The sequence below is a fragment of the Oncorhynchus mykiss genome, chromosome 10 (genome assembly GCF_057628025.1).
Source record: "Oncorhynchus mykiss isolate SJ-2025 chromosome 10, ASM5762802v1, whole genome shotgun sequence".
Taxonomy (NCBI): Eukaryota; Metazoa; Chordata; class Actinopteri; order Salmoniformes; family Salmonidae; genus Oncorhynchus; species Oncorhynchus mykiss.
The window spans coordinates 52947410-52969726 of NC_143031.1; the positions used below are offsets into that span (position 1 = coordinate 52947410).

At 41.8% G+C, this 22317-nt stretch overlaps 1 protein-coding gene across 2 annotated transcripts; it reads left to right on the plus strand.

Annotated features, from left to right (window-relative positions):
- The first annotated feature begins 1727 nt into the window (after positions 1 to 1727).
- ftr83 (finTRIM family, member 83) lies at positions 1728 to 12184 on the plus strand. 2 transcript variants are annotated; one of them, XM_090187100.1, is made up of 8 exons: positions 1728 to 3347; positions 3906 to 4001; positions 4291 to 4524; positions 5387 to 5546; positions 5741 to 5797; positions 6414 to 6482; positions 7047 to 7184; positions 10870 to 12184. In XM_090187100.1, the coding sequence occupies exons 1-7, from the start codon at positions 2757 to 2759 to the stop codon at positions 7139 to 7141; spliced, it is 1302 nt and encodes a 433-aa protein (XP_090043226.1). In that variant the 5' UTR covers positions 1728 to 2756; the 3' UTR covers positions 7142 to 7184; positions 10870 to 12184. The 2 variants fall into 2 exon arrangements, with proteins under 2 accessions (XP_090043226.1, XP_021474687.2); XM_021619012.3 differs by lacking the exon at positions 7047 to 7184 and having other exon boundaries at positions 2506 to 3347.
- Positions 12185 to 22317: the final 10133 nt, after the last annotated feature.

Below are 22317 nucleotides of genomic sequence, written 5' to 3' on the forward strand. Positions count from 1 at the left end.
AAGACATGGATTGTGTATGTGTGCCATTCAGAGGGCGAATGAGCAAGACAAAAGATGCCTTTGAACTGGGTATGGTAATAGGTGTCAAGTGCACCGGTTTGTGTCAAGAACTGCAATGCTGCTGTTTTGTTTTACGCTCAACAGTTTCCCGTGTGTATCAAGAATGGTCCACCACCCAAAGGACATCCAACCAACTTAACACAACTGTGGGAAGCATTGGAGTCAACATGGGCCAGCATCCCTGTGGAACGCTTTCGAAAACCTTGTAGTTGAGTCTATGCCCCGACAAATTGAGACTGTTCTGAGGGCAAAAGGGGGTGAGGGGGTGATCCTAATGTTTGTTATACCCAAACAAAGTACAGAGTCAATCCAACCAATAAATAAAGCATTGCTGTCTTCTGTTTTGTGTGTGCAAGATTCACAGATTTACAAACTGGATAATTGTAACAGCACTACTGCTGTGAGTGAGCCAGCTATAAAAATATCAAGGCTTCTTCTAAAACTGTCAGACACTGAAATATCTAGAACTAATAAGATGAATTGCTTGGCAAATGTTGATCATGTTATAATTTCCCTGGCCCTGGGGCAATTTCAGGTTAAACCTAGATTTCAATCTCTACCTACATTCTACAACACAAAAAACTGACCAGATCACCTCATGTGCAATAATCTCTTGCAACCATCTCGTCAAACATGACACTGGACATTTTGTGAGTAGCATGTCAGCTACAGTACTTGTTCAGGATGACTTGCAGACCCTATAACAATGACATTTGGTGTGTAGAATATAGCCACTATGCTCTGACTAACACAATGTACTTTTTTAAAGCAGTTTTCTTTACACTGCTGTTATCTGGGCCATCTAGCCTGGTCACATTACATTCTTCATTTTTAACAACCCTGAAACAAGCTGACAGCCATCTTGGAATGGACAGAGGAATGTTTAGGCTGATGTGAAGAGGAGAAATGTGGAGAAAAAATAAAATCCAATTAGAATCAGGATTTGGATTGAGAGGAACTGAGTGGAAGAGAAATGGGAAATAAACAGTTGATAATAAACTGCTCTCAATTGCATAGCAGGGTGATGAACACCTATTGCAAGTCACTTCCTGTAGCTCAAGCCAGATTCCAACCAGCCAACTTAATTTATAGCGGAAGGGCAAGGGGATTCATTTTGTCATTAGTCACTCTAAAAAAAAGTCCACAAAAAATGTCTTCTTTACCCTCCCCTCTTTGATTTGCAACCAGGCTTTAGCTCTCCAAGTACCAAGAGGTCAGTGTGTACCTGGACCTGAGTAGGCATCCATCATATCACTCTTCCCCACAGCCATGCCCTCACTACAAGCTGGAGGCTATCAACCAGCAGCAATACTCTGAAGCCAAACTCCTGAACTAGGGGCCACATTTATCAGTGACAATGTTAACAGATTCAGATTCATCTCGCTATGGACAATTCTTACATGCAAAAACATGCCCCCTCCCTATGCCTCCTGAGAAAAAAATATTTATTCCCTATGGCATTTGAGATAGATGGTCATTGATCTTTTTTGTTTCCATGAACTGACAGAGAGTACATTTAAAATTAGAATGCATTTTAGAAGAATGTGTTTAATGTTTAAAATATTGTAATAGATCGGGCATTGTTAGAGGTCTACCAATAAGTGGCAGTAATGAGGGAAATGGAATCAGCCATCTTGAAAGCCATTTTACCTGAGATTCTGTTGGCCATGTGTTTGTTTGTCACGCTGAAGGTAGACCTTAACTGATCTGCAAATCTACTTGTATGATGGAATTGTGTATACAATGTATCTAACATGTTTTGTCATTGTTGAGGTGTTGATGGATGCTTCGGGCCAGACTTTAGAACTAGTGTGAAAGATGCCCTATTTGTAAATTTGTTTAAAAAAAAATTCAAGTAACCTCTGCAAACTCTATTGTGATTTAATGGTAAAGATTCTAATGGAATATTTAGTAATTGTGCTGTTGATAAAAAGGCAACTCCAACCAGTTTTTTGTCCTTTGTTTTTAGTATTGAAACATGGCTGAATTTTAAAACATTAGACAAACCACAAACCACTTCTTGTCATTTAGTGGGTTAGACTAATAGTTTACCCTTTTGTGGTGTGACTTATCAAAGAAACGTATCACTTGTGTACAACTGATGTTGGTACTTCATTAGGTGTGCAGTGAAGTCCAGTGTGACACGTATCTTACATTATTAGATGTGCAGGGAAATCCAATGTGAAATTAAACTGTGTGCAGTGAACCATGTTTATGTCACATGTTAAATAAAAATATTGCACTGCATAAACAAACAACACAAAGGTCAAAATGTGAGCTGTGTCTGGGGTAGAGTCCCTGTTGGAAATGATGGAAATCAGCAGTTATCTATATTTGTAACTACAGTATCTATTTGCAGTACTGTCAAACAAAGTTCAAACCTGAGATCACACAATTCAATCATTCCTCTCACTTTCTGGATTCACACTCCTCTTCCTGATTGATGGCTGTTGAATGGTTCCATTGACACTCTGTCCTCACCTGGCCCCACCCACGTTTTACTAGTTTCTGCTTAACCAGTTTAGTCTCCTTCCCTCCCTGACTGTTTACTTTATATAACATGCTGCGGAAGTACCTGTGGCTCACTTTGCTCAGACCTGACGGACAGGAAAGACCAAAAATTTGACAGTCTCACTTCGTCTTTAGCCTCCTACTACCAAGAACCTAACAGCACCAGGGTGCATCAGTGAATCCCCATGTCTACTGACCAGGAGAGCTGCCATCTGTGTAAGGAAGACCTGAGGGACCCAGTCTCCATCCCGTGCGGCCACATCTTCTGCTCCATCTGCCTGAAGACCTACTGGGACCACGCTGACCACACCGGTTCCTACAACTGCCCACGTTGTCGGGTCACCTACAACAAGAGACCCACCCCGCGCCGCCTCCAGACCTCCCGCTCCTCCACACACTCAACCCACTCGCATCCCAGGATGTCTGAGACCTACCCTCCTCCACCTCCAGACCCAGACTACAACTACGCCGGACCACAAGATGTGGGATGTGATATCTGTATTGGGAAGAAGCACAAAGCCATCAAGACATGCCTGATGTGCCTGGCGTCTTACTGTGAGAGGCATCTAAAGCCCCACTATGAGAACCCTGCCTTCAAGAGGCACAAGCTGGTGGATGAGATCGGCCATCTGGACAGACAGATTTGCCCCCAGCATCAGAAGGGTCTGGAGCTCTTCTGCAAGACGGACCAGATGTGTATCTGTGTTCTGTGCACTGTGAAGGAGCACAAAGGTCACGACATGGTATCTGCCGAACAGGAGAGGTCAGAAGAACAGGTAAAACGGCTTTGCATGATTTTTGATTCAAACTTTTATATTACGATGATTTATCTCTTTGAAGTAGTTGACGTTCTGTATTGTTAAATGACAAAGCCATTCGTGTAACGGGGGAAAAAACGACTACTTTTTTCTAGGCTTTTCAATAATTTGCCTTTCTGTAGCCAATTGACTGTAGTTGTGTGACTGAGAGCGACAGGTTGATTGTTGGAATAGAGTAGCTAGTATCAGCCAAGCCCCTAAAACAAATACTTCAGGCAATCAGTTAGACCCACCCACATGAGTGAAAGCAGTTACTGTAAATGTGTGTGTGCTGGGGTGGGGTGTTGCAACCTTCTAATTCCAAGAACTGCTATTGGCTAGATTTTATTACTGCATTGTCTGAACCTAATGCACATTGTAATAATGCATTTTGAAGGCCATTTCAAATTACATGAATGGGGAGGAAAAAGATGCCACTTCACTTCAGCCACGATTTTTGTCTGTAGCATTTAGGTTGATCAGTATTTGAAACAATTGTCTGACTTGTGGGGCTATGTCACTGTCCTCCATCCATAGCAACGTCTGGGTGCCACCCAGGCAGAGATCCAGGAGAGGATCCACGAGAGGCTTAAGCAGATGGAGGAGCTGAAACAAGCTGTGGATTCACTCAAGGTACATGTCTCTATAGCACATAAAACACAGTGGGTTGTGAAATTACACAATTACAATATACTGTTAAGTCATACTAAACATACTGTAGGTGTACTCAGAGTGTATATTTCTAATGTGTGTCCTGGAGAGACAAATTATATCTTCCCACCAAGAGATTTCATGATCACAAATATCAATACATCACCAATAGAGTTCCATTATGACTGACCTCCTGGGTGTATTGGTACAACCCAAAATGCTTTAGAGATTTTAACAGCACGCCCATTAAGTGTGCCCCTTTCCTCTCCAGAGCTCAGCCCAGAGGGCTATGCAGGAGTGTGAGAAGTTGTTTGGCGACATGATGCGTTCCATCGAGAGGATGCAACAGGAAATGACCAAGCTAATTTCCTCCAATAAGAGGGCAGCACTGAACAACGCTGAGGGTCACCTCGAGCGTCTGACCCACGAGATCGCTGACCTCAAGAAGCGAGACAACGAGATCACACAGCTGTCACGCACAGAGGACCACATACACTTTATCCAGGTGACTAAAGGCTTGCACACATCGCACCGAATGTGGTTCTAGCGTTTGTCTTGTGATCGTTCAGTGCGCTTTGTTTTGGGAACCACCGTAAAATCTGTGAGCACTTGGTTCGCAAATGATGTTCAGAGGTGCTAGTTCTCTCAGGCTTTAAAGTCTAACACCCCTAACCCTAAAACAACTACTATAATATTTGGGCTCAAGCCAAGGAATGACAAGCCATTTTAAACATTGCCTTCCCCCTAACACTATATATCTCATATTTGAGTGGCCCGCCAAGCTCATCACCCCAAAATAACCAGAACTCTTTGCACAATTTGGGTTAAGTGCCTTGCTCAAGGGCACAGTGACAGATGTGTCACCTAGTTGGCTCAGGATTCGAACTGGCGACCTTTCGGTTACTGGCCCAATGCTCCTGCCGCTTCAATGGGGCAGAAGGCCGTGTGTTGTTGTGATTCTGGATGGCCAGATGGCAAGTAACAATGATAAGAAGCTGCAATGTGGAGACTCGTAGCTGGCATGTTTTATCTTTATTTTTGATACCATGTCTTGTTTTGATGTCACGTCTATGCTAATATGGCAAAAATTAACTAGCTTGCTAACCAACAACTGCAATGATGTATTTGAGACAACAATTGTGCAAATGCATTTGTTTTTAAATGAACATTGAAGACTAAATAGTTACATGTCAACAATCTAAGCCAACCCAGTCTGTTTTGACCCATAGTTGCACACGTGTCGGTTTTGTTGTTAAACAACCAACCTGTCTATAATAATTCAAGCCAATTCGAGCCAATTCAAATGATGAATGTGTCTGTCCTCATCCATTCACACAGCTAACTGTCTCTTATCCTCTCTGTTGTAGAGCTACCACATGCTAATCGCTCAGACGGAGGCTGAGGAGCTGCCCACAGTCTCAGTGAACCCCTACTTCTCCTTCGGACCCGTCACCAAGGCTGTCTCTGAGATGAAGGTCCATCTCCATGACATCAGCAATGAGGAGCTGGTCAAAGTGGCCAAGACTGGTGAGGCAGTGAGATAATGCACTGTAACTTCAGTTAGTTACTGCCATTGCTGAATGAGTGATGTAGAGCCAAGACCTAGATTAAACCCCAGGCTTTTGTCCTTTTTAAAACCATGGACTTGGAAATGCTTCAGTAATTTCTTATTATTATTCTTATAGAGAATATTTACTCAACCAGAACTTTTCCTGTTTCAGTGAACAAAATGCCTTTCTGCCAACTGGATGAAGCCAAAAGGAGAAATACTGTGAAAGGTGAGTCAATCAACATGAAACTCCCCACTGATCTCATTCTGGAAAATACTTGGAATGGTATTAGTTCAAAAACAAGAATATCGACCCCACCACTCCACCAGGCCTCCATCAAACCCCCAAACAACATTGTTAGGTGGTTGCTGAGGAAATATGGGCTTGCCTTGTGTTGTAGCTAAATTCCAGTAATAACATTTTCACAGGACAATTACGGCATAATCTGAATTTCAAATGGTTCCTTGAGTGATTATAATTTCCTTATTGCTCTGCTGTGCATAAGAAAACAAAATGGTTCCTCTAGTATTGTTGGAATAGTAAAGTAGTCTGAGCACCTTGATTTTTATTAGAGGGCACTCAAAGGTCTGGTGGTGGCTCAAGTGGCCCTGAATATTTACATTGGCTGATAAGTTAACTCTCTTAGAACACCACACACGCATCAAGCAATTCTACACAAACACACACTCATTAAAGTTGGATTTTCTGGGGATATCCGAAACACTAATAAATCCCAAGATTGTAAAGTACATTTCCATGCATGCAGTATCAGGCTATATTGTACAATCCAAATACAGTGTTGTGTATGTTTTTTGTTTTCTTTTGCATTTCCTTCTCTTTGTAGCCGATGCAGTTGTTGCCGTGTACAAGACACCAAGCCAGGAGCCCCAGCACAGAGAAGACTTCCTGAAATGTACGTCAATTTAATGATTCACCTTCAGTGACTAAACTTACCAAATCAAATACTATAAGACTGAGGGTTCATTCTAGTGCCAGTGCTAGTACTATTTGATCATTTAAGTGTGAACTACTGTTCATAAATTGCGTTAAAACCACTATAAAGACAGGAGTTAGTCTAAAATACTACCTGGCGCCCAGCCCACATGGAAACAGGCTAGTGCTGTGATGGGAGTAGTCTTACCACATTCCTTAGATACTAGGTTTGTAAGTGGGCATGCTCAATGAACTTTATACCGGTTTACTGCGGTGAGTGGGAGTATAGGTTTGTAAAAGGGTTATACAGAATGACATCACTGTGTTGGCAAATCTTTCTAAGCTACGTTACTTGACTACTACAACTATTGGACACTACAGCTTCGGCAAGTTTAAAACCTGCTCTGAATAGGACAATCAAGGTATAGAATAGAAGTGCGTACTGAGCATGCGGAAAGGGAAACATCGGTCACAAGCAGATTTGAATAACTGTGGTCCGAGCTATACATGTAAATAAATGGCTCTGCCTCCGGTGGTATTCCAGATGATAGGCCAAGTGGTCGATCTTCCAGACCAGATGGGCCGAGTGGTCGGTCATCTCGTCCTAGCCATGGCTACAGAGAGTACCACCAGTTCTGACCTGGCTGAGGGGGTGCAGGCGCACATACAGCAGCACAGCCAGGTGAACCAAGTCTATAGTACATGAGCTACTGTAGCTGTTCTACTCTACCTGCATGCTGGTGCACACCTGTCCTGCAGGGTCACAAGTTTTTATTTCAGAATTGTTTTGTTTGGTGGTTTACAGGTACAGTGTCAATTCATATATTCAGTTTATATAACATGTACCTATGGGCTCCACAACTTAAAAAAAAAAAGTAAGTTCCAACAGATAAAGTAAATACATACAGAAATAATTATCTTGATCAAAAAGGATTTTGTAATAGTACAATTGGTATGTAACCATGTTTTCCACCCCGTCTAGCAACACAGGTTAGTTGTCAGTGCCCACTCCCCTAAACATCCAAGGTTCCTTGTCAACTGAGGATGCTTTTACATCCTCCCTCCCTTCCCATTTCCTCCCAGAGACCAGAGAACCCTCCCCATATCATGCCTTCCCCCTGCCAGGAGTAATCTTCTGAGAGATTCAAGGAGCTATAACCGTTAAGTAATATAACATAGCAGATTGAACATTTACATTCATGCACTTTGAAAAAAAATGTGTAACTTTGTCCCAGAAGCATTTAACTGCAGTTCACACCCACATTATATGAAGGACTGTGCCTACCTGATTTAGGGCACACAGTGAACAGTTAGGCATGGGGCCAATTTCATCATATAACTTTCCTCTGTGTTAAATACAGTTCAAATAAAGTGTAAATTGAGGGCTCAGATTATGGGATGTCAAGGTCATATTTTTCCATACTCTGTTCCAGTTAAAGGGTTGTTCAGATTCACTTGGATCTGAGGACCATACTTTTAATGGCTAGCTCAGAACATGAGCTTTCTAAAAGTTGTTTATATGCAGTGTATTCAGAAAGTGTTCAGACCTCTTCTATTTTTCCACATTTTGTTACATTACAGCTTTATTCTAAAATTGATTAAATACAATTTGTTCCTCATCTATCAACACACAATACCCCATAATAACAAAGCGAAAACAGGTTTTTATAAATGTTTGCAAATGTATTACAAATAAAGAAAACTGAAACCTTATTTACATAAGTATTCAGACTCTTTGATATGAGATTCTAAATTGAGCACAGGTCCATCCTGTTTCCATTGATTATCCTTGATGTTGGAGTCCACCTTTGGTAAATTCAATTGATTGGACATGACTTTGAAAGGCACAAACCTGTCTATATATAAGGTCCCACAGTTGACAGTGCATATCAGAGCAAAAACCAAGCCATGAGGTCGAAGGAATTGTCCGTAGAGCTCCGAGACAGGATTTTGTTGAAGCACAGATCTGGGAAAGGGTACCAAAACATTTCTGCAGCATTGAAGGTCCCCAAGAACACAGTGGCCTCCATCATTCTTAAATGGAAGAAGTTTGGAACCACCAAGACTCTTCCTAGAGCTAGACGCCCGGCCAAACTGAGCAATCGGGGGAGAAGGGCCTTGTTCAGGGAGGGGACCAAGAACCCGATGTTCACTCTGACAGAGCACCAGAGTTCCTCTGTGGAGATGGAATAACCTTCCAGAAGGACAACCATCTCTGCAGCACTCCACCAATCAGGCCTTTATGGTAGAGTGGCCAGACGGAAGCCACTCCTAAGTAAAAGACACAGCCCGCTTGGAGTTTGTCAAAAGCAACCAAAAGGACATTCAGACCATGACAAACAAGATTCTCTGATCTGATGAAACCACGATTGAACTTTTTGGCCTGAATGCCAAGTGTCACGTCTGGAGGATACCTGGCACCATCCCTACGGTGAAGCATGGTGTTGGCAGCATCATGCTGTGGCTGTTTTTCAGCAGCAGGAACTGAGAGACTAATCAGGATCAATGGAAAGATGAACGCAGCAAAGTACAGAGATCCTTGATGAAAACCTCCTTCAGAGCGCTCAGAATCTCAGACTTGGGCAAAGGTTCAACTTCCAACAGGACATCATCCCTAAGCACACAGCCATGACACGCAGAAGTGGCTTCGGGACAAGTCTCTGAATGTCCTTGAGTGGCCAAGCACGAGCCTGGACTTGAACTCGATCGAACATCTCTGGAGAGACCTGAAAATAGCTGTGCAGCAACGCTCCCTATCCAACCTGACAGAGCTTTAGAGGATATGCAGAGAAGAGTGGGAGAAACTCTCCAAATACAGGTGTGTCAAGCTTGTAGCATCATACCCAAGAAGACTCAAGGCTGTAATCACTGCCAAGGGTGCTTCAACAAAGTACTGAGTAAAGGGTCTGAATATTTATGTTAATGTGATATTTCAGTTTTAATTTTAAATACATTTGCAAACATGGGGTATTGTGTGTAGATTGAGGGGGGGAACAATTTAATCCATTTTAGAATAAGGCTGTAACGTAACAAAATGTGGAAAAAGTCAAGGGGTCTGAATACTTTCCGAATGCACTGTATGTCATATCTTGTTTTCATTAAACCATTTCCATCATTACCCACCCTTATTCATCAAGTCTGCTAACTTAATTGTAATGTTCAGAATTATGAACTTATTTACTTGTGTTTTTTAAGACAAAATATGCTGCTGAAGAGATTCCATATATAAGGCTGCGGCTACAACTCTGTAATTATAGTGAGGGGGTCAGGGGTCAGGGAATGGGAATGGTTTTACAGAGGGTCTTCTGGGGGCGGGGGGGGTTCCCTGTGGGTCCTGCTTGTTATTTTACATCCATGGGCATACCAACACTAAAGACAATTGTCTTTAAAAAATTATTGTAATAATTGCAAGTCATTTTAGAAAAATTATTGAAAAGCCTTAATAGTCCTATCAAATGTGTAACAAAACTAATGTGTAATCATAATGATAAGGCAAAGATCAAGAAGGCAGAAGTACTTTCCTGAAATGTATCCATAATTGAAAGAAAATTACTTTTATTACATCCATAATTGAAAGAATATTGCTTTTATCAATGTCTATGCACCAAATATATATTTTTTTATTCTCTGAACAGTATATGGTATGAATTAACTGAAATCCAAATGGATATTGTGACAGACACGAACCCCATACTGGACATGCAGGACAAATCTAATAAGACCAACTACAATCTTGCAGGGTCCCATTAATCATAGCCTGGTGTCCTGGTCCCAGATCTGTTTGTCCTGCCTTGCCAATGCATGAGAATTACCAGAGGAGTTGGCAAAACAGCACAGACCGACCTGGGACCAGGCTACGTTACTCGCCCTTAGTTTGTCTGGTGAAACTCAAGGTCACTTTGCTGACTTGAATGACTGGTAGCGTTTGCAATATTATGTTTGTGGTAATTCAACTAACTACGTCTGACCTTTTTGACATTTCAGATTGGAGATGTGCTAGACGATATGGTACTTAAATCTGGGACTTGGGCTGTGTCAAGACAGGCAGCCCAATTCTAAAAAAAAATCTCACTAATTGGTATTTTGACCAATCACATCAAATATGTTTTAGAGCTGATCTGATTGGTCAAAAGACCAGTTAGTGAAAAACATATCAGAATTGGGCTACCTGTCTAAATGCAGCCATTGTTTTGTATGATTGTGTATAGTACTGGTTTTAAACAACCTTTTACATTCCATAACTAACCTTGTAATTTCTAGTATTGTATGGGTATAAGGGTTAAATTATCAAGCCCACAGAAAAGAAGAGCATTCAGTTCACACAGTGGCACTCACTCATGACATGCCTTCGCTCTCTCCTCTCTCAGATGCCTGCGCTCTCACCCTGGACCCCAACACAGCCTACCGCCAGCTATACCTGTCTAGAGGCAACAGGAAGGCAGCCCTGAAGAGAGAACCGCAGGACTACGCTGACAGTGCCTCCAGGTTTGACTGCCTGCCCCAGGTTCTCTGCAAAGAGCCCCTGTCTGGAGGTGCCTACTACTGGGAGGTGGAGTGGAGTGGAGAGGGGGCCTCCGTGGGCATTACCTACAAGGGCATCAAGAGAGTAGGCTACGGGGACAGCTGCCGCATCGGCTACAACCGCAAGTCCTGGAGCCTTTTCTGCTCCGATTCCAGCTATTCCGCCCGATATGGTAAAGACCAGGTGGAAATCAATGCACCCTACTCCTCCAGGATAGGTGTCTTCCTGGACCACTCAGCAGGCACCCTCTCATTCTACACTGTGGGGGACACCATGTCTCTCATACACCGCTTCAAGGCCTCCTTTGCTGAGCCTGTCTACCCAGGCTTTTGGGTCTGGTATGAGTCAGCGGTCACCATCCGTCAGCTGTCATAATATTATATTACCTATGATTAAATTACGATTGTCCATGTATCGGTCATCATACGTATGGTGATTCAAGTAATATAATTACATTTGTAATTTGATGGTGTCCTTGGCAATGTTTTACTTTGTTCTATTGAGGTTTGAATTCATGTTTTATACTGTATATAAATCATCAGCTAGAGAGAGATATCTCCGACCATTTGGGAATAAACATGTTATCTATAATGTTTTCATAATCATGAAGGATCTACTTTAGAATAGACTGAAGTGTCAACTAATATATTTCTGCCCTTTTATGAGGCGTTCAAAAGGCTCTCTGGTCTTTGCCGTTGAATCTGTGCTTGAAAATCAAAACTTGACTAAGGGACCTTACAAATGTTGTATGGGGGACAGAGGAAATGTTAATCATAAAAAAATAATGTCAACCCCTATTACTTCACACATAGTCCATGTAGCATATTATGTGATTTGTTAAGCCACATTTGACTAATTTAGGCTTGCCGTAACAAAGGGGCTGAATTCGTATGCAATAGTTATATTTTAGTTATCTAATTTGTATTATTAATTTTTTACTTTGACATTACAGAGTACTTTGAGTTCATTGTTGACAACAAATTACAATGAAATTAATTTTAATCCCACTTTTTAACACAATAACATTTGAAGAAATACAAAGGGTATGAATACCTTTGCAAGGCACTGTATACTTATAGTGTACTTGATCACTCACAAACAAAGTTTCATAAAAACAAAACTGTCTTTTGAATGAATATAATAAATTACAATTAAAGCGATTGAAATTGAAGTATAGTTTTAATGAGTGTGTTTAAGTTGAACGATAGTGAGCATATAGTATACTTTAATGAATTTAAAGTACACTTTTAATAAGTATACTGAAGGTTGATGATAGTTTATTTATAGTATATTAAAAGACTGGAAAAATGATTAATATAAAGTACACTTTTAATAAGTGTAATGATATTATATTTATAGTAGACTTAAGAACTTGCATTATGTTTTATCATTGATAAACAGTGCAATAAAAACATATGATGAGAGACAGAGAACAGCAGGTCATAACAAGTGAGTGAGAGAGAGAGTGCATGTGAAGGAGTGACAGAGAGGGGGAGAGTGAGTGAAAGTGAGTGATAGAGTCTCCCACTCTCACTCAATCTCTCAGTCACTCACTTTCTCTCATTCTCTCTCACTATGTCACTCACTCATACCCTCCTCACTCTCTGGCAGTGTGAGCAGTGGGAATTTTATCATGTAAATCTTGGTGGGGCAAAACAAAATTTAAGTGGGATGCATGCCAGCAAAGCCACTACACAACACAACACTAAACTATACATTAATTGCACTATAATGGTGACAAACCGTGCCCACAAACTGTTAGGACCTACTTAAAGCTGTCCCAACAAGCAGAGTCCCAACAGCAGTCCCAACACCTTACCACTTCTACACCTGGCTATCAGCGGAGCCTTTTCTGGCAGCGAAACAGTTCATTCAGCCTCATTTACTGACTTAAAAAAAACATAACTGACTTGCTGACTTGCTAAACAAATGTGGTTTCTTGGAAAAATTCTGTATGGAGGAATGGTCTAAGATCCCTCCTAATGGGGTGGCAGGTAGCCTAGTGGTTAGAGCATTGGACTAGTAACTGAAAAGTTGCAAGATCAAATCCCCAAGCTGACAAGGTAAAAATCTGTTGTTCTATCCCTGAACAAGGCAGTTAACCCACTGTTCCTAGGCTGTCATTGAAAATAAGAATTTGTTCTTAACTGACTTGCCTAGTTAAATAAAGGTCAAATGTTATCTTGACTTTAACATTAATCTGAAGACTGTTATTTATCTAATTACCTAAATATGTTTAATTGTTGCCCAATTAAATTAATCATGTAACAATTAACTCATTGGTATCTGGTGCACTATGAGAGCAGTTCTTTAAAGAGTTACCATCTCCTGAATTAAACTCTAAAGGTCTTTACCTATCACATCTATAAACAGTCAATTTATTAATTATAACCTCGTATCAACAGTTGTAAGTTGTAACCTCCTTGTATCTGCAAAACGCATAGGATGGACACTTCAGACATGTAGTGGGTATACTTTCCAAGTTACAGTATTTCCTTTATAACATTCTTAATGATATCACAAAATAACAAACAAAATTACATTAATGTTCTATAGATCGCCTCTGACCATTCCCCATGTTCTATGCTAGAAATATTGTTCCAGTTTTCGCTTTTGAACGTTTTTATTTCATTTATTTAACCGTTATTTTACCAGGTAAGTTGACTGAGAACACATTCTCATTTACAGCAACGACCTGGGGAGTAGTTATAGGGGAGAGGAGGGGGGGTGAATGCGCCAATTGTAACGTGTTAGAGTTTTGGCTGGAAAAGTATCTTGAAACAAAGGCACATTCCTTTGGTGGATTTAGAGAGGGAGACCTGAATATATAAAATTTTATATATTTTTTTAAATGACTTAGAATTAAATTATAATTAAATGAAAAATCCCTTATTTGGCTATACAGTCATTCTACAAACTAGGCATGCATACTCGGCAGGCATACTCAAGCCTTTTGTTGTTTAATGTATTCTATTTTATTACATGATATTGTTGTTCCGAAATACATAATTTTTTTTTTCGTTACATTATTTCTTTCCATTTTCCGATCAGCAAAAAAAGTTTTGAAAAGTTCTGGTTATATCATTCTTTTCTGTTACTTTTTTAAACCTCTAAATCATAAAGAAAAAATATCTTACCTTTTTTCAATTATTAAATCCAACTATAGCATCCTTAACTAATCCAATCTTCTCTAATAAAACATCTCTTTCCCTAATTTCTGAATCACGCTTGTAACATCAATAGGTGTAATGAGTGCGCTGAGAGTCGGGAAGCAAATTCAGGGAATGAGTGTTTTAATACATAAAACAACCACAACCCACAAACCACAAACCACAAATGCACCGACATGAAAACAGAGTCAATAACACCTGAGGAAAGAACCAAGGGGAGTGACAGATATAGGGAAGATAATGTCATGAGGCGCAGGTGCGTGAGACGATGGTGACAGCTGTGTGGGATAATCAGCAGCCTGATGACCTAGAGGACAGAGAGTGAGTATACCTGACAATAGGCTACAGTAGACTATGCTTTGGTGGGAGTGGTGCAGCGGTCTAAGGCACTGCATCGCATTGCTAGAGGCGTCACTACAGACCAGGGTTTGATCCCGGGCTGTATCACAACCGGCTGTGATTGGGAGTCCCATAGGGCGGCACACAATTGGCCCAGCGTCGCCCGAGTTAGGGGAAGGTTTGGCCATCATTGTAAATAAGAATTTGTTCTTAACTGACTTGCCTAGTTAAATAAATAAATAAAAACGGTTCCGGTGCTTTTAAAATTATGCTTCTGTTCCGGAACTGTATAGAAGACTTTCGTTCCCGGTTTTGATTCTGTTCCTTGAAAAATTCAGTTATTTTCAGATTTCGGTTCTGTTCCCTGAACTTTCCAGAAAAAATATGACTCAAAACCCAGCCAAAAGGCCTGAAAAGTATCCCAAAAAACATGTTCACAGCAAAAGAGAAGTTGCAATATTTCTACAAAAACAGGGGCGAAAATCTGATATCAACTTTGGAAGGGAAAATTACATGACATTTTCTCAATATCATTTCCTGAGGGGGACACCAAAAGTAGTGCTGTAACACAACCTACGTTGTTATATGTTAAATGTATATTTAGGAACCATAATCACTACTACTGGATAATTGATAGATAGTTAACTGAAGGGCTGTCCCAACTTATTCAAATCATTATAATACTACTACTACTAATAGTTATAGCAGTGTTCCTTATCAGTCATGTGTGAAGGTATGTATTTACAACCAGCAATACCAAGAAAGGCCAGTAGGTGGCAATGGTACTGTACACTGTATGGTTGCAGTTTTCGTAAATACAATGAGCATAGTGCGATCTCATCTAAAATAATCTCCATTGAGAACCATCACAAAGTTGGTCTCAGTATTAAATCGACCTTTTTATTAGACTTTTTCTGATACATTTATATAGTCATTAAATATGTGCCACTGGTCTACTACAATAGCTTCACAAGAACAAAAAGATCCAAATAAGTACAGTTCTAAAAGCGAAAGAACTACTTCAATGAATAATCCAAATAAATCAAACAAAATATCCTTCAAAAATACTTATTCATACTCATTCATACTTATTCTCAACTCTTCAAACAACAGCTATGTACAAGTATGTCACACAAAGTATGACATTTTAAATAAAATAACATAAAACAAATAATTAGTAAGTGTACTGTCACGTACTAAAAACTGAAAACGACTCAACAAAATAACAAATATCATACTATACACAGGGGTTCTCAAACAGGGGTCCGTGGTGTAATTGCAAGGGGTCTGTGAAATAAAAAGTGTAATGAACATATTCAGCACCACATGGTTTCCAGTAACTTTACATATGATATAGAGGGGGTGGAGGACCACTCAAAACCTTGCCTGCCTTGCCTCAAAATATGCAGGGGTTCCAGTAGCCAACACTGATCTAGAAACTCCAACTCCCCAGTGAGAAGTGTTCTTTCCAACTTTTGCAGGACGTTTAGACTACCTTGGTCAAAACGGTCGCCAAACTGAACCTCCACACCATCCAACATTTTAAAAAAGTATGCTCTGATCCACTGCTTTGCCAGAAAATCATATTCAGTGTGTCTCAATAGATTCAATGGATTCAGTGGTCAATCAATGTAGTTGCTTTCTCATACAGAGCAAGGTAGCTTTCGTCATTTCTCTTGCCCCTAAGAGATGACTGCACACACTCGACTTCAGCCTGCATACCAGAGACAGTCTGAGTTTTCTTCTGCAGTGAAATGTTTAGACGTTCAAGCTCTCCAAGAGAGAGAGGCAAGTGTGAGGCCCAACACAGTCTTGCCTTTGCTGAAGTGCTCAAATAAGCCAGTGGCAGTTGAAGCTGTCTTGCATGCAGTTTTTGCCATCTCCTCTAGGCTGCTTAGTACCCGCTCACACTGCCCTAGCACAGCTCTAATAGCAGTATTCCGCACAGTCCACCTTGTTGGACATAGGGGTTTCAGGGTGGTCAGATGTGTATCTTCGGACATCCTGTGTAATCAGATTTACACAGTGTGCTCCACAATGCACATAGAGGGCTAATGGCTGCTGCCTCCTCACAATTGATTGTGCACCTGTGTATTTTCCAGTCATGTTTGAGCACCATCGTAACTCTGCCCACGTAAGCCAGACATGGGCAAATTGAGCCTCAACAACACATCAGTTGCCACTTTCACAATGCCCTCCCTTGTTGTCTCCGACACCCTGTATAGCCCAATAAACTCTTTGTGAGAGACAAGGTCATAGTCAACGTAACACAGGCAGACACTCTCCTGTTCAGCACCAGAGACATCTTGAGTACCATCAACAATTACTGAAAATTGTACAATCGGAAGAGACCTACCTTATCTCAGCTGCAATGCCTCGAATGACTGTATTGGCCATGATGTTCAGAATTTCATTCTGTGCTTTGGGGCCTGTGTACATTGTGGTACGCTCTGTTAACCACTTCAGTAAAATGGGATCATCCTATTCTGCACTAAGTTTCAAAAGCTGGTATAAATTCCCACTGTCATCCTAGTGGCCTCTAAAGGTTTGTCCCTGTCTTGCTACATTCTGCACCAAACTAACAATTTTCATCAAGCAATGCCTTGCATCCTCCTGCTGTTAACCCCACGCGCTGGATAACTGAGCACTGATTGGATTTAGCTAGTGTGATGTTACAGTTAAAAAGTAGCGATGGGTTTGGCAGTTTTGATGTGCTGTGAATTTGACAATGGCTTTTCTCCATTTCCTAAATACTGTACTAACGAAGGCAGCATCCGGTCTTTGGCCAAAAGATGGCTGGCTTGAAAACCCTTGGCTACAGTGAAAACACAACACTCCTTTGATGGATTATAATGTAGCCAGGGGAAATCGCGAAACCATTTCTCTTGAAACGTCAACACACAGAGTTTGCGGTTTTATAAATTGTGGGTGTGGCTGATATGGTTTTGTGACATCACTGAGGTAACTGGACAATGCTGTGCCACTGTCCCCTATACCGGTGCTGCTGGCAACAAGGTTGACACCTGGTTCTGTCGTGGCTGTGACACTGTCATCTGAAGTCTCTATCCCTGGCTCTTTCCCTTTCACTACACTCACTGACTCACAGTCTGTCTCCTAGAAAATAAATAAGGTGTTTGCCGTACTCCCAACTACCGGTACCCAAAACTACACAATTAATCACAACAGAAATACCATTGCCTTAAACAAATCTTGATTCAGTCACCAGTTTAAGTTGAGAGTGGGGGTATCCATGGCATTGTCCAATTACGTCCCTATTTTACAAGTCTAAAAAAGAGAGAACCATACTGTTGACAAACAAAGACTCAACAAACTTACCTGAGACTCCTTGTCTCTGCCAGTCTGTCCCTGCCTATCTGTTCACAGCTCTGCTGTCTGTGTGCCATCTGTTGCCTGTGTAACCGTATAGACTTTAGTGCGTCCGCTCGCCCATACCCGGGCTCCTCTGCACACATCAACAACTGACACCCACGAAGCATCGTTACCCATCGCTCCACAAAAGCCACGACCCTTGCAGAGCAAGGGGAACCACTACTTCAAGGTCTCAGAGCAAGTGACGTCACCGATTGAAATGCAATTAGAGCGCACCACCGCTAACTAGCTAGCCATATCACTCACCCCCCTTTTCCGCAGCAACCAGTGATCCGGGTCATGGCACCAATGTTTTATTTATTTATATATTTCACCTTTATTTAACCAGGTAGGCAAGTTGAGAACAAGTTCTCATTTACAATTGCGACCTGGCCAAGATAAAGCAAAGCAGTTCGACAAATACAACGACACAGAGTTACACATGGAGTAAAACAAACATACAGTCAATAATACAGCATAAACAAGTCTATATACGATGTGAGCAAATGAGGTGAGATAAGGGAGGTAAATGCAAAAAAAAGGCCATGGTGGCAAAGCAAACACAATTTAGCAAGTAAAACACTGGAATGGTAGATTTGCAGTGGAAGAATGTGCAAAGTAGAAATAAAAATAATGGGGTGCAAAGGAGCAAAATAAATAAATAAATAAAATACATACAGTAGGGAAAGAGGTAGTTGTTTGGGCTAAATTATAGGTGGGCTATGTACAGGTGCAGTAATCTGTGAGCTGCTCTGACAGTTGGTGCTTAAAGCTAGTGAGGGAGATAAGTGTTTCCAGTTTCAGAGATTTTTGTAGTTCGTTCCAGTCATTGGCAGCAGAGAACTGGAAGGAGAGGCGGCCAAAGAAATAATTGGTTTTGGGGGTGACCAGAGAGATATACTTGCTGGAGCGTGTGCTACAGGTGGGAGATGCAATGGTGACCAGCGAGCTGAGATAAGGTGGGACTTTATCTAGCAGGGTCTTGTAGATGACATGGAGCCAGTGGGATTGGCGACGAGTATGAAGCGAGGGCCAGCCAACGAGAGTGTACAGGTCGCAATGGTGGGTAGTATATGGGGCTTTGGTGACAAAACGGATTGCACAGTGATAGACTGCATCCAATTTGTTGAGTAGGGTATTGGAGGCTATTTTGTAAATGACATCGACGAAGTCGAGGATTGGTAGGATGGTCAGTTTTACAAGGGTATGTTTGGCAGCATGAGTGAAGGATGCTTTGTTGCGAAATAGGAAGCCAATTCTAGATTTAACTTTGGATTGGAGATGTTTGATGTGGGTCTGGATGGAGAGTTTTACAGTCTAACCAGACACCTAGGTATTTGTAGTTGTCCACGTATTCAGAGTCAGAGCCGTCCAGAGAAGTGATGTTGGACAGGCGGGCAGGTGCAGGCAGCGATCGGTTGAAGAGCATGCATTTAGTTTTACTTGTATTTAAGAGCAATTGGAGGCCACGGAAGGAGAGTTGTATGGCATTGAAGCTTGCCTGGAGGGTTGTTAACACAGTGTCCAAAGAAGGGCCAGAAGTATACAGAATGTTGTCGTCTGCGTAGAGGTGGATCAGAGACTCACCAGCAGCAAGAGCGACATTATTGATATATACAGAGAAGAGAGTCGGTCCAAGAATTGAACCCTGTGGCACCCGCATAGAGACTGCCAGAGGTCCGGACAGCAGACCCTCCGATTTGACACACTGAACTCTATCAGAGAAGTAGTTGGTGAACCAGGCGAGGCAATCATTTGAGAAACCAAGGCTGTCGAGTCTGCCGATGAGGATGTGGTGATTGACAGAGTCGAAAGCCTTGGCCAGATCAATGAATATGGCTGCACAGTAATGTTTCTTATCGATGGCGGTTAAGATATCGTTTAGGACCTTGAGCGTGGCTGAGGTGCACCCATGACCAGCTCTGAAACCAGATTGCATAGCAGAGAAGGTATGGTGAGATTCGAAATGGTCGGTAATCTGTTTGTTGACTTGGCTTTCAAAGACCTTAGAAAGGCAAGGTAGGATAGATATAGGTCTGTAGCAGTTTGGGTCAAGAGTGTCCCCCCCTTTGAAGAGGGGGATGACCAGCTGCTTTCCAATCTTTGGGAATCTCAGACGACACGAAAGAGCGGTTGAACAGGCTAGTAATAGGGGTGGCAACAATTTTGGCAGATAATTTTAGAAAGAAAGGGTCCAGATTGTCTAGCCCGGCTGATTTGTAGGGGTCCAGATTTTGCAGCTCTTTCAGAACATCAGCTGACTGGATTTGGGAGAAGGAGAAATGGGGAAGGCTTGGACGAGTTGCTGAGTTGCTGTGGTGCAGTGCTGTTGACCGGGGTAGGAGTAGCCAGGTGGAAAGCATGGCCAGCCAATGCTTATTGAAATTCTCAATTATGGTGGATTTATCAGTGGTGACAGTGTTTCCTATCTTCAGTGCAGTGGGCAGCTGGGAGGAGGTGTTATTATTCTCCATGGACTTTACAGTGTCCCAGAACTTGTTTGAGTTAGTGTTGCAGGAAGCAAATTTCTGCTTGAAAAAGCTAGCCTTGGCTTTTCTAACTGCCTGTGTATAATGGTTTCTAGCTTCCCTGAACAGCTGCATATCACGGGGGCTGTTCGATGCTAATGCAGAACGCCATAGGATGTTTTTGTGTTGGTTAAGGGCAGTCAGGTCTGGGGAGAACTAAGGGCTATATCTGTTCCTGGTTCTACATTTCTTGAATGGGGCATGCTTATTTAAGATGGTTAGGAAGGCATTTAAAAAAAATACCCAGGCATCCTCTACTGACGGGATGAGATCAATATCCTTCCATGATACCCTGGTCAGGTCGATTAGAAAGGCCTGCTCGCTGGAGTGTTTCAGGGGGTGTTTGACATTGATGAGTGGAGGTCGTTTGACCGCTGACCCATTACGGATGCAGGCAATGAGGCAGTGATCGCTGAGATCTTGGTTGAAGACAGCAGAGGTGTATTTAGAGGGCAAGTTGGTTAGGATGATATCTATGAGGGTGCCCGTGTTTAAGGCTTTGGGGAGGTACCTGGTAGGTTCATTGATAATTTGTGTGAGATTGAGGGCATCAAGCTTAGATTGTAGGATGGCTGGGGTGTTAGGCATGTTCCAGTTTAGGTCGCCTAGCAGCACGAGCTCTGAAGATAGATGGGGGGCAATCAGTTCACATATGGTGTCCAGAGCACAGCTGGGGGCAGAGGGTGGTCTATAGCAGGCGGCAACGGTGAGAGACTTGTTTTTAGAGAGGTGGATTTTTAAAAGTAGAAGTTCAAATTGTTTGGGTACAGACCTGGATAGTAGGACAGAACTCTGCAGGCTATCTTTGCAGTAGATTGCAACACCGCCCCCTTTGGCAGTTCTATCTTGTCTGAAAATGTTGTGGTTTGGGATGAAAATGTCAGATTTTTTGGTGGTCTTCCTAAGCCAGGATTCAGACACAGCTAGAACATTCAGGTTGGCAGAGTGTGCTAAAGCAGTGAATAGAACAAACTTAGGGAGGAGGCTTCAAATGTTAACATGCATGAAACCAAGGCTATTACGGTTACAGAAGTAATCAAAAGAGAGCGCCTGGGGAATAGGAGTGGAGCTAGGCACTGCAGGGCCTGGATTCACCTCTACATCGCCAGAGGAACAGAGGAGGAGTAGGATAAGGGTACGGCTAAAAGCAATAAGAATTGGTCGTCTAGAACGTCTGGAACAGAGAGTAAAAGGAGGTTTCTGGGGGCGATAAAATAGCTTCAAGGTATAATGTACAGAAAAAGGTATGGTAGGATGTGAATACAGTGGAGGTAAACCTAGGTATTGAGTTATGATGAGAGAGATATTGTCTCTAGAAACATCATTGAAACCAGGAGATGTCATCGCATGTGTGGGTGGTGGAACTAATAGGTTGGATAAGGTATAGTGAGCAGGACTAGAGGCTCTACAGTGAAATAAGCCAATAAACATTAACCAGAACAGCAATGGACAAGGCATATTGACATTAAGGAGAGGCATGCTTAGTCGATTGATCCATTAGCATTTCACTCATTTCTTATTTTATCAACTAGTCTTTGAGATATTAGGCTACTAGGGTTAGTTGCATTTTGGTGTACTAAGGAAATGCTCTCATGTCCGTCTTCTTTATTTTTTTCTGCCATTTTTCTACCTGGCTGCACACGCACAGTGTGCAGGTTATCTACAGTAGGAGATGGGCTTCTATCATCTATTATCTTCTATCATTTTACAATGGGCTTCGATCTACCAGGTAGCTAGCTAGTCAGCTAGCAAATGTGAAACAGATTGCAGTGACAAGGGTTGACAGCTGTATGAGTTCCCCATTTACACAATGTAAGCTGCAAACTTTTGTAATTTTAATATAGTTTATGTTTTCGTTTTATATTGGCTGGCTTCCCACAATAGCTG